The sequence below is a fragment of the Procambarus clarkii genome, chromosome 50 (genome assembly GCF_040958095.1).
Source record: "Procambarus clarkii isolate CNS0578487 chromosome 50, FALCON_Pclarkii_2.0, whole genome shotgun sequence".
NCBI lineage: Eukaryota > Metazoa > Arthropoda > Malacostraca > Decapoda > Cambaridae > Procambarus > Procambarus clarkii.
The window spans coordinates 32,409,125-32,421,995 of NC_091199.1; the positions used below are offsets into that span (position 1 = coordinate 32,409,125).

General features: G+C 38.3%; 1 protein-coding gene across 1 annotated transcript in view; it reads right to left on the reverse strand.

Annotated features, from left to right (window-relative positions):
* The window catches only part of LOC138351740 (golgin subfamily A member 6-like protein 4), a 204,145-nt gene that overhangs the window by 68,804 nt on the left and 122,470 nt on the right, over positions 1–12,871 (reverse strand). Inside the window, exon 3 of the mRNA XM_069303768.1 lies at positions 9,877–11,011. Within this exon, the coding sequence (XP_069159869.1) occupies positions 9,877–11,011 (1,135 nt within the window). The remainder of the gene's footprint in view (positions 1–9,876; positions 11,012–12,871) is intronic.

Below are 12,871 nucleotides of genomic sequence, written 5' to 3' on the forward strand. Positions count from 1 at the left end.
TTACGAGAGAGGAGGTCAAGAGACACCTGCTGGATCTGGATGTTAGAAAGGCTGTTGGTCCAGATGGGATCTCACCATGGATACTGAAAGAATGTGCAGAGGCACTTTGCTTGCCACTCTCCATAATGTATAGTAAGTCACTGGAGACAGGAGACCTACAGAATTATGGAAGACGGCGAATGTGGTCCCTATATACAAAAAGGGCGACAGGCAAGAGGCACTGAACTACAGGCCAGTGTCCTTGACTTGTATACCATGCAAGGTGATGGAGAAGATCGTGAATAAAAACCTGGTAACACATCTGGAGAGAAGGGACTTCGTGACAAATCGCCAACATGGGTTCAGGGGGGTAAATCTTGCCTTACAGGCTTGATAGAATTCTACGATCAGGTGACAAAGATTAAGCAAGAAAGAGAGGGCTGGGCGGACTGCATTTTCTTGGATTGTCGGAAAGCCTTTGACACAGTACCGCATAAGAGGCTAATACATGAGCTGGAGAGACAGGCAGGTGTAGCTGGTAAGGTGCTCCAGTGGATAAGGGAGTATCTAAGCAATAGGAAGCAGAGAGTTACAGTGAGGGGTGAGACCTCCGATTGGCGTGAAGTCACCAGTGGAGTCCCACAGGGCTCTGTACTCGGACCTATCTTGTTTCTGATATATGTAAATGATCTCCCGGAGGGTATCGATTCATTTCTCTCAATGTTTGTGGACGATGCTTAAATTATGAGAAGGATTAAAACAGAAGAGGACTGTTTGAGGCTTCAAGAAGACCTAGACAAGCTGAAGGAATGGTCGAACAAATGGTTGTTAGAGTTTAACCCAGCCAAATGTAATGTAATGAAGATAGGTGTAGGGAGCAGGAGGCCAGATACAAGGTATCATCTGGGAGATCAAATTCTTCAGGAGTCAGAGAAGGAAAAAGACTTGGGGGTTGATATCACGCCAGACCTGTCTCCTGCAGCACATATCAAGTGGATAACATCAGCGGCATATGCCAGGCTGGCCAACATACGAACGGCATTCAGAAACTTGTGTAAAGAATCATTCAGAAATTTGTATACCACATATGTCAGGCTAGTTCTGGAGTATGCAGCCCCAGCATTGAGTCCATATCTAGTCAAGGATAAGACTAAACTGGAAAAGGTTCAAAGGTTTGCCACCAGACTAGTACCCGAGCTGAGAGGTATGAGCTACGAGGAGAGACTACGGGAATTAAACCTCACTTCGCTAGAAGACAGAAGAGTTAGAGGGACATGATCACCACATTCAAGATTCTGAAGGGAATTGATAGGGTAGATAAAGACAGGCTATTTAACAAAAGTGGAACATGCACAAGGGGACACAGGTCGAAACTGAGTGCCCAAATGAGCCACAGAGATATTAGAAAGAACTTTTTTAGTGTCAGAGTGGTTGACAAATGGAATGCATTAGGAAGTGATGTGATGGAGGCTGACTCCATACACAGTTTCAAGTGTAGATATGATAGAGCCCAATAGGCTCAGGAATCTGTACACCTGTTGATTGACGGTTGAGAGGCGGGACCAAAGAGCCAGAGCTCAACCCCCGCAAACAAAATTAGGTGAGTACACATACACACAGACACACACACAGACACACACACACACACACACACACACACACACACACACACACACACACACACACACACACACACACACACACACACACACACACACACACACAAACATTCATGTGTGAATCCTCAGAGGAATCGACCAGGTAAACAAGGATAAACTATTCAACACTGGTGGGACGTGAACAAGGGGACACAGGTTGAAACTGAGTACCCACATGAGCCACAGAGACGTTAGAAGGAACTTTTTCAGTGTCAGAGTAGATAACGGATGGAATGCATTAGGCAATGATGTGGTGGAGGCTGACTCCATACACAGTTTTTAATGTAGATATAGAGCCCAGTAGGCTCAGGAATCTGTACACCAGTTGATTGACAGTTGAGAGGCAGGACCAAAGAGCCAAAGCTCAACCCCCCCGCAAGCACAAATAGGTGAGTACAAATTGGTGAGTACACACACACACACATATATGTATATATATATATATATATATATATATATATATATATATATATATATATATATATATATATATATATATATATATATATATATATATATATATATATGTCGTACCTAATAGCCAGAACGCACTTCTCAGCCTACTATTCAAGGCCCGATTTGCCTAATAAGCCAAGTTTTCATGAATTTATGTTTTTTCGTCTACCTAACCTACCTAACCTAACCTAACCTAGCTTTTTTTGGCTACCTAACCTAACCTTACCTATAAATATAGGTTAGGTTAGGTAGGGTTGGTTAGGTTCGGTCATATATCTACGTTAATTTTAACTCCAATAAAAAAAAATTGACCTCATACATAGAGAAAAGGGTTGCTTTTATCATTTCATAAGAAAAAAATTATAGTAAATATATTAATTCAGGAAAACTTGGCTTATTAGGCAAATCGGGCCTTGAATAGTAGGCTGAGAAGTGAGTTCTGGCTACTAGGTACGACATATATATATATATATATATATATATATATATATATATATATATATATATATATATATATATATATATATATATATATATATATATATATATATATATATATATATATATGTCGTACCTAATAGCCAGAACGCACTTCTCAGCCTACTATTCAAGGCCCGATTTGCCTAATAAGCCAAGTTTTCATGAATTAATGTTTTTTCGTCTACCTAACCTACCTAACCTAACCTAACCTAGCTTTTTTTGGCTACCTAACCTAACCTTACCTACAAATATAGGTTAGGTTAGGTTAGGTAGGGTTGGTTAGGTTCGGTCATATATCTACGTTAATTTTAACTCCAATAAAAAAAAATTGACCTCATACATAGAGAAAAGGGTTGCTTTATCATTTCATAAGAAAAAAATTATAGTAAATATATTAATTCAGGAAAACTTGGCTTATTAGGCAAATCGGGCCTTGAATAGTAGGCTGAGAAGTGAGTTCTGGCTACTAGGTACGACATATATATATATATGTCGTACCTAATAGCCAGAACGCACTTCTCAGCCTACTATGCAAGGACCGATTTGCCTAATAAGCCAAGTTTTCATGAATTAGTTGTTTTTCGACTACCTAACCTACCTAACCTAACCTAACCTAACTTTTTCGGCTACCTAACCTAACCTAACCTATAAAGATAGGTTAGGTTAGGTTAGGAAGGGTTGGTTAGGTTCGGTCATATATCTACATTAATTTTAACTCCAATAAAAAAAAAATTACCTCATACATAATGAAATGGGTAGCTTTATCATTTCATAAGAAAAAATTTAGAGAAAATATATTAAATCAGGAAAACTTGGCTTATTAGGCAAATCGGGCCTTGCATAGTAGGCTGCGAAGTGCGTTCTGGCTACTAGGTACGACATATATATATATATATATATATACATATATATATATATATATATATATATATATATATATATATATATATATATATATATATATATATATATATATATATATATATGTATATATATATATATATATATATATATATATATATATATATATATATATATATATATATATATATATATATATATATATATGTCGTACCTAGTAGCCAGAACGCACTTCTCAGCCTACTATGCAAGGCCCGATTTAACTAATATGCTAAGTTTTCATGAATTAATTGTTTTTCGACTACCTAACCTACCTAACTTAACCTAACCTAACTTTTTCGGCTACCTATCCTAACCTAACCTATAAAGATAGGTTAGGTTAGGTTAGGTAGGGTTGGTTAGGTTCGGTCATATATCTACATTAATTTTAACTCAAAAAAAAAAAAAATTGACCTCATACATAATGAAATGGGTAGCTTTATCATTTCATAAGAAAAAAATTAGAGAAAATATACTAATTCATGAAAACTTGGCTTATTAGGCAAATCGGGCCTTGCATAGTAGGCTGAGAAGTGCATTCTGGCTACTAGGTACGACATATATATATATATATATATATATATATATATATATATATATATATATATATATATATATATATATATATATATATATATATATATATATATATATATATATATATATATATATATATATATATATATATATTGTGACAATAACCTCTTTCAAGAGAGATTGAGCCTGCTCTTCCCTACAAAGTACGTCAAAATACAAGATAATATAGAAGATACGTCCAGCAAGTATCGCCAAACGTTTTGCCCAGAAAGCAAATCGTACCCAGCACACAGTGTCACCTGCTACCTACCACCGCCGTATCCAGCAAACTGCTCATCCTTTGCCTGCCTGTTGCTGATTGGCTGGTGTCCCGTCGCACCTGCCCTCCGCCTCCGCCACAAGTTGAGGTCTGGGCTGCAGTGCGCTAATATCGTCAGAATATCTCAGTGCTCCAAGCAGTTGACATCTCTCGCTGGTAGACTAAGCCTTGGCTTTCGTGTACTAAGGGAGGTGGAAGCTCGAAGCCAATATTCCAGCATCACTAATATTTTATTTTGCTATCACTGTAACTCACTTGTCTTAACGTAACTTTTCATTTGCCAGTGATTATTCATATTATTTTGTTTGTTGACTTGTCTTTCATATTTTATGTGCTTAACTTTATTCATGTCTTGTTTTTCTAAAGTAATTAAAATTTCATTGTTAATTTACTTGTGTTTTGTGTGTCTTCCCATTACCTTACCACAGACGAAAGCTCCAGCTTTTCTCTTTTTTTCTATTATGTGACGAGGCCGTGCCCCTAGCTTTTGAAACAGCCGAACACCAACGCTTTACCGTCACAATATATATATATATATATATATATATATATATATATATATATATATATATATATATACATATATATATATATGTCGTACCTAGTAGCCAGAACGCACTTCTCAGCCTACTATGCAAGGACCGATTTGCCTAATAAGCCAAGTTTTCATGAATTAGTTGTTTTTCGACTACCTAACCTACCTAACCTAACCTAACCTAACTTTTTCGGCTACCTAACCTAACCTAACCTATAAAGATAGGTTAGGTTAGGTTAGGAAGGGTTGGTTAGGTTCGGTCATATATCTACATTAATTTTAACTCCAATAAAAAAAAATTTACCTCATACATAATGAAATGGGTAGCTTTATCATTTCATAAGAAAAAATTTAGAGAAAATATATTAAATCAGGAAAACTTGGCTTATTAGGCAAATCGGGCCTTGCATAGTAGGCTGCGAAGTGCGTTCTGGCTACTAGGTACGACATATATATATATATATATATATATATATATATATATATATATATATATATATATATATATATATATATATATATACATATATATATATATATATATATATATATATATATATATATATATATATATATGTATATATATATATATATATATATATATATATATATATATATATATATATATATATATATATATATGTCGTACCTAGTAGCCAGAACGCACTTCTCAGCCTACTATGCAAGGCCCGATTTAACTAATATGCTAAGTTTTCATGAATTAATTGTTTTTCGACTACCTAACCTACCTAACTTAACCTAACCTAACTTTTTCGGCTACCTATCCTAACCTAACCTATAAAGATAGGTTAGGTTAGGTTAGGTAGGGTTGGTTAGGTTCGGTCATATATCTACATTAATTTTAACTCAAAAAAAAAAAAAAATTGACCTCATACATAATGAAATGGGTAGCTTTATCATTTCATAAGAAAAAAATTAGAGAAAATATACTAATTCATGAAAACTTGGCTTATTAGGCAAATCGGGCCTTGCATAGTAGGCTGAGAAGTGCATTCTGGCTACTAGGTACGACATATATATATATATATATATATATATATATATATATATATATATATATATATATATATATATATATATATATATATATATATATATATTGTGACAATAACCTCTTTCAAGAGAGATTGAGCCTGCTCTTCCCTACAAAGTACGTCAATATACAAGATAATATAGAAGATACGTCCAGCAAGTATCGCCAAACGTTTTGCCCAGAAAGCAAATCGTACCCAGCACACAGTGACACCTGCTACCTACCACCGCCGTATCCAGCAAACTGCTCATCCTTTGCCTGCCTGTTGCTGATTGGCTGGTGTCCCGTCGCACCTGCCCTCCGCCTCCGCCACAAGTTGACGTCTGGGCTGCAGTGCGCTAATATCGTCAGAATATCTCAGTGCTCCAAGCAGTTGACATCTCTCGCTGGTAGACTAAGCCTTGGCTTTCGTGTACTAAGGGAGGTGGAAGCTCGAAGCCAATATTCCAGCATCACTAATATTTTATTTTGCTATCACTGTAACTCACTTGTCTTAACGTAACTTTTCATTTGCCAGTGATTATTCATATTATTTTGTTTGTTGACTTGTCTTTCATATTTTATGTGCTTAACTTTATTCATGTCTTGTTTTTCTAAAGTAATTAAAATTTCATTGTTAATTTACTTGTGTTTTGTGTGTCTTCCCATTACCTTACCACAGACGAAAGCTCCAGCTTTTCTCTTTTTTTCTATTATGTGACGAGGCCGTGCCCCTAGCTTTTGAAACAGCCGAACACCAACGCTTTACCGTCACAATATATACATATATATATATATATATATATATATATATATATATATATATATATATATATATATATATATATATATATATATATATATATATATATATATACATATATATATATGTCGTACCTAGTAGCCAGAACGCACTTCTCAGCCTACTATGCAAGGACCGATTTGCCTAATAAGCCAAGTTTTCATGAATTAGTTGTTTTTCGACTACCTAACCTACCTAACCTAACCTAACCTAACTTTTTCGGCTACCTAACCTAACCTAACCTATAAAGATAGGTTAGGTTAGGTTAGGAAGGGTTGGTTAGGTTCGGTCATATATCTACATTAATTTTAACTCCAATAAAAAAAAATTTACCTCATACATAATGAAATGGGTAGCTTTATCATTTCATAAGAAAAAAATTAGAGAAAATATATTAAATCAGGAAAACTTGGCTTATTAGGCAAATCGGGCCTTGCATAGTAGGCTGCGAAGTGCGTTCTGGCTACTAGGTACGACATATATATATATATATATATATATATATATATATATATATATATATACATATATATATATATATATATATATATATATATATATATATATATATATATATATATATATATATGTATATATATATATATATATATATATATATATATATATATATATGTCGTACCTAGTAGCCAGAACGCACTTCTCAGCCTACTATGCAAGGCCCGATTTAACTAATATGCTAAGTTTTCATGAATTAATTGTTTTTCGACTACCTAACCTACCTAACTTAACCTAACCTAACTTTTTCGGCTACCTATCCTAACCTAACCTATAAAGATAGGTTAGGTTAGGTTAGGTAGGGTTGGTTAGGTTCGGTCATATATCTACATTAATTTTAACTCAAAAAAAAAAAAAAATTGACCTCATACATAATGAAATGGGTAGCTTTATCATTTCATAAGAAAAAAATTAGAGAAAATATACTAATTCATTTAAACTTGGCTTATTAGGCAAATCGGGCCTTGCATAGTAGGCTGAGAAGTGCATTCTGGCTACTAGGTACGACATATATATATATATATATATATATATATATATATATATATATATATATATATATATATATATATATATATATATATATATATATATATATATATATATATAAGGCACAACTCTCCTAAACACGAGAGTGAAGTATAGAACATTAGAACACTTTCCCACCAGGAGACTCGAACCCTAGCCAGCACAGAAGCCTTCCAGCAACTGGCATAACAGGTACGCCTTAACCCGCTCCACCACCCGCTCAGACCCTTAAAAGAGATGGTAATTTCGGAGTATTTAAATACACCAAAGATCACCACCTCCCAAGAGCACTAGAGCAAGTGAGGGGTCATATATATATATATATATATATATATATATATATATATATATATATATATATATATATATATATATATATATATATATATATATATATATATTTTACATATATATATATATATATATGTATATATATATATATATATATATATATATATATATATATGAATGAAGGAGTGAGAAGGAAGGAGAGGAGTGAAAAGGAAGAGGAGGAGATCGGAAGGAGGGGATAAGGAATTAGATAAGAGAGAGGGGAGATTGGGATAAAGGGAAGAGGTTATCTTGAGATGATTTCGGGGCTATAGTGGCTCCTTCCTCCTTCTCACCTTTCTAATCTCCTTCTTTTTCACCCCTCTTCTCCCCTTCCTTCTCACCTCTCTTCTCTCCTTCTTCCATCTCACCCCTCTTCTCTCCTTCCTCCTTCTCACCTCTCTTCCCTCTTTCTTCATTCTCACCCCTCCTCTCTCCTTCCAGGGAGTTAGTCAGCTGTCACGGGCTGCTTCCTGGGGCTGGAGACCTGGTCGAGGACCGGACCGCGGGGACACTATAGCCCCGAAATCATCTCAAGATAACCTCTTCCCTTTATCCCAATCTCCCCTCTCTCTTATCTAATTCCTTATCCCCTCCTTCCGATCTCCTCCTCTTCCTTTTCACTCCTCTCCTTCCTTCTCACTCCTTCATCCGTCTCACTCCTCTCTTTCCTTCTCACTCCTTCCTCCTTCTCACCTTTCTAATCTCCTTCTTTTTCACCCCTCTTCTCCCCTTCCTTCTCACCTCTCTTCTCTCCTTCTTCCATCTCACCCCTCTTCTCTCCTTCCTCCTTCTCACCTCTCTTCCCTCTTTCTTCATTCTCACCCCTCCTCTCTCCTTCTTCTTCTCACTCCTTTTCTCTCCTTTTTCATCCTTCTCACCCCTCTTCTCTCTTTGCCACCTCTCCTTCTCTATCTCTCACTCTCCCGCATCTCTCACGCTCTCCATCTTTGTCCCCCACCTCCCTTTCCCTCCTCTCACCCTTCCTGCCCCTTTCCACATTCTCTCCCACTCTCCCCCCTCTCTACTCTCCACGTGCCTTCCCCCCCTCTCTCCTCTCCATGTGCCTTCCCCCTCTCTCCTCTCCATGTGCCTTTCCCCTCTCTCCTTTCCTCTCGTCAATCATCCTTCACCTTCTCTCTATCTGTCTGCTTTTATCTGTTTCTGTGTGTTGTTGTCTGCCTGCCCCTATTTTTCTGATTGTCTTCCTCTCCCTCTCTCTCTCTCTCTCTCTCTCTCTCTCTCTCTCTCTCTCTCTCTCTCTCTCTCTCTCTCTCTCTCTCTCTCTCTCTCTCTCTCTCTCTCTCTCTCTCTCTCTCTCTCTCTCTCTCTCTCTCTCTCTCTCTCTCTCTCTCTCTCTCTCTCTCTCTCTCTCTCTCTCTCTTTGCCCTGGTCGACCCGGTTCCTCTCTGTCTCTGTAAGTCTTTATCTCTGTACGTCTCTCTGTCTCTGTACGTCTGTCTGTCTCTGCACGTCTCTCTGTCTTTGCACGTCTCTCTGTCTCTGTACGTCTCTCTGTCTCTGTACGTCTCCCGGTCTCTGTACGTCTCTCTGTCTGAACGTCTCTGCCTGTGTACGTCTGTCACTGTACCTATCTCTGTCTCTTTCTCCTTTTGCATGTATCATTCGGTGTGTCTATCATGGCCTGGCTTTCATACAGACATTTATACACAAATTTATACACTCATTTGTGCACACATTTATGCACACATTCATACACTCCTCACTCCCTCTTACTCCCTCAGAAGTAAGGGAAAAGAAACAGGAAGGAGTGAAGGTCAGATGTGAAGTAGCACAGTTTACCTTGTGTACAGCTCACTGACATTCCTCTTGCACTTCTCGTGTTCCTCTTCCATCAAGCGACTCTGTTGTGTTAATTTATTCTTTTCCTCTTGAATACTTCTGATTTGCTGTACCTGTCTGTCTTTATCACTCTGTAGAGCCGAGTTTCCTACCCGTAACTTTCTAGCCTCTTCTTCAATGACGGAGAGTTGCTCTTCAACAAGTCTTTTCTCTCCTCCTATGTTATTATTCATCTCTTGCAGCTGTTGTGTCTCTCGCTCTAGCTCAGCGATCCTCGTCAACGCTGTCTTGACTCTCTCCTGGGCTTGGGTCTCCGCAAGCTCCAGCTGCCGGTTCCTCGCCTTGACCAGCCTCGAGTCCTCCTCCACTTGTCGGATCTGGGACTTTAATTGAATATTTTCCTCCTGAGCAAGGCGCACTTCGTTCATAGTCTTCATGTTGTCCTCTTTGACCAGCCTCGAGTCCTCCTCCACTTGACGGATGTCAGCCATTAGACGGCGATTCGCCTCCTCTGATAAGCGAACGTCGTTCATAGTCTTCCGGGTTTCTTCCTTGAGCAACCTCAAGTTCTCCTCCACTAGACGTATCTGTGACATTAATTGAATGTTTTCTTCCTGAGCAAGGCGCACTTCGTTCTTAGTCTTCATGTTATCCTCCTTGACCAGTCTCGAGTCCTCCTCCACTTGACGGATCTCCTCCTTGACCAGCCTGGTGTCCTCCTCCACTTGACGGATCTGGGACTTTAATTGAATATGTTCCTCCTGAGCAAGGCGCACTTCGTTCTTAGTCTTCATGTTATCCTCCTTGACCAGCCTGGAGTCCTCCTCCACTTGACGGATCTCCTCCTTGACCAGCCTCGAGTCCTCCTCCACTTGACGGATCTCCTCCTTGACCAGCCTCGAGTCCTCCTCCACTTGACGGATCTGGGACTTTAATAGAACAATCTCCTCCTGAGCAAGCTGCACTTCGTTCGTAGTCTTCCTGTTGTCCTCCTCGAGCAAATGAATCGCAGTATTTAGGCGAGTGTTTTCCTCCTCCAGCTTGAGGTTGTCAGCTTGGTGAGCCTTGTTGACACACTCCAGCTGGTCCAGAGTGTCCAGGAGGCGGCGGGTGGCGTTCTCCCTCTCCTTCACACCTGCCAACACATCAAATATTAAATATATACTGCTATATATATTACCACCACCCACAATTACCATTACTAGTATATATCAAATATATACTGCTGACCCTGAAATGCACTCCAGCCCCTGAAGCACTCCTCCAGGAGCAGAAGTACCTGCCAGGCCCTGACGTACACTCAAGAACGAGAAGTACACTTAAGAACCAGAAGTATACTGCATACCCTGAAGTACACTCCAGACCATGAAGTAGACGTCAGGCTTTGAAGTACACTCCATGACCAAAAGTATTCTCCTGTCTTTAAACTACACTAAAGACCCCTGAAATATATTAAAGTCCCTGAAGGCCACTCCAGTACCTGAAGTGTACTCCAGACCTTCAACTACATTTTAGACCCTGAAGTACACTGCAGACCCTGAAGCACATTTCAAGCACTGAAGTACAATTCAGGATTTGAAGTACACTCCAGGAACTGAATTCCACTCCAGATCTTGAAGAACACTCATGATCCTGAAAAACAATCCAGACCCTAAAGAACACTACAGACCCTGATGCACACTCAAGGACCTCAGGTCCACTCTAGACATTGAAGTACTCTCCAAGATATGAATTGCACTCATGACCACGAAGAACACTCCAGACCCTGAAGTACACTTCATATCCTGAAGTACACTTCATATCCTGAAGTACACTTCATATCCTGAAGTACACTCAAGGATGTAAAATACACTTCAGACCCTGAAGTACACTTCAGACCCTGATGTATGCTCCAGGCCCTGTAGTACACGAAAGACCCTGATGTATGCTCCCGGCCCTGAAGTACACTTCAGACTCTTATACACACTGCAGGACCTGAGATACACTTTAGGCCTTGATGAACTAATCAGGACTTGAAGCACACTCCATGCCCTGAAGTACACTTTTGGCCATGAAGTACACTATTGGCCATGAAGTAAACTATAGGCAATGAAGTACACTCCAGGCCCTGAAGTACAATCCATGTCCCACAGAACACCCCAATCCCTGAAAGACACTACAGACCATGAAGTACTTTCCAGACCCTGAAGTACACAGCAGGCCCTGAATTACATTCAAGACTCTAAAGTAAACGCCATGCCCTGAATTAACACTCAACGAAATGTACACTTTAGGTATTACAATACACCCCAGACCCTGAAGTACACTACTCAGCAAACAATTCATGTTGCCAAGACGTACCTGGGAAGTTTTTGAGAGCTGTGGTAACATTCGTTTTTAAGTAATCAATACATTTTGTGTGGAGTTGTAAATTAGTTGCCACAACTTACTACACAACGTATAGTTAAAAAAAAACAGAGACCTTGTGACAACCTTAAATGCTGCATAAAAGTCGTTTCTATTATTTATCATATATATAAAAACTAAATATATACATAATATTAATTGAAATAAAACAGGAGCATAATAAAGGTTAGTTCACATTTTTATTAATTTCTTTATTTTTACTTAATGTAAAATCCGTTGTTGTGGTGGTTGGTGGCAGTGTTGGTAGATGGTAGTGTTTGGTGGCAGTGTTGGTTGAAAGTGGTGGTTAGTGGCAGTGTTGGAAAATCCCAGGAAACTATTTTAGTTTGCCACAACGTACTGGGACAGTGTTTGAAAGCAATGGCAACGCTTGTTTTCACATATTAGATACGTTATTGTGTGGAGTCATACATAGGTTGACACAATTTACTGTAGTAGTTGTGCATAAAAGTAGTTTTCGTGATTGATATCTATATAAATAAAAATGGAAATGCTCGTTTGTTCAAAATGGCTAATCTCCAAAAGTTCTTCACCGATTGCTTTGAAATTTTCACACAATGTTCAATTCACATCCGGCCAGGTTTTTATA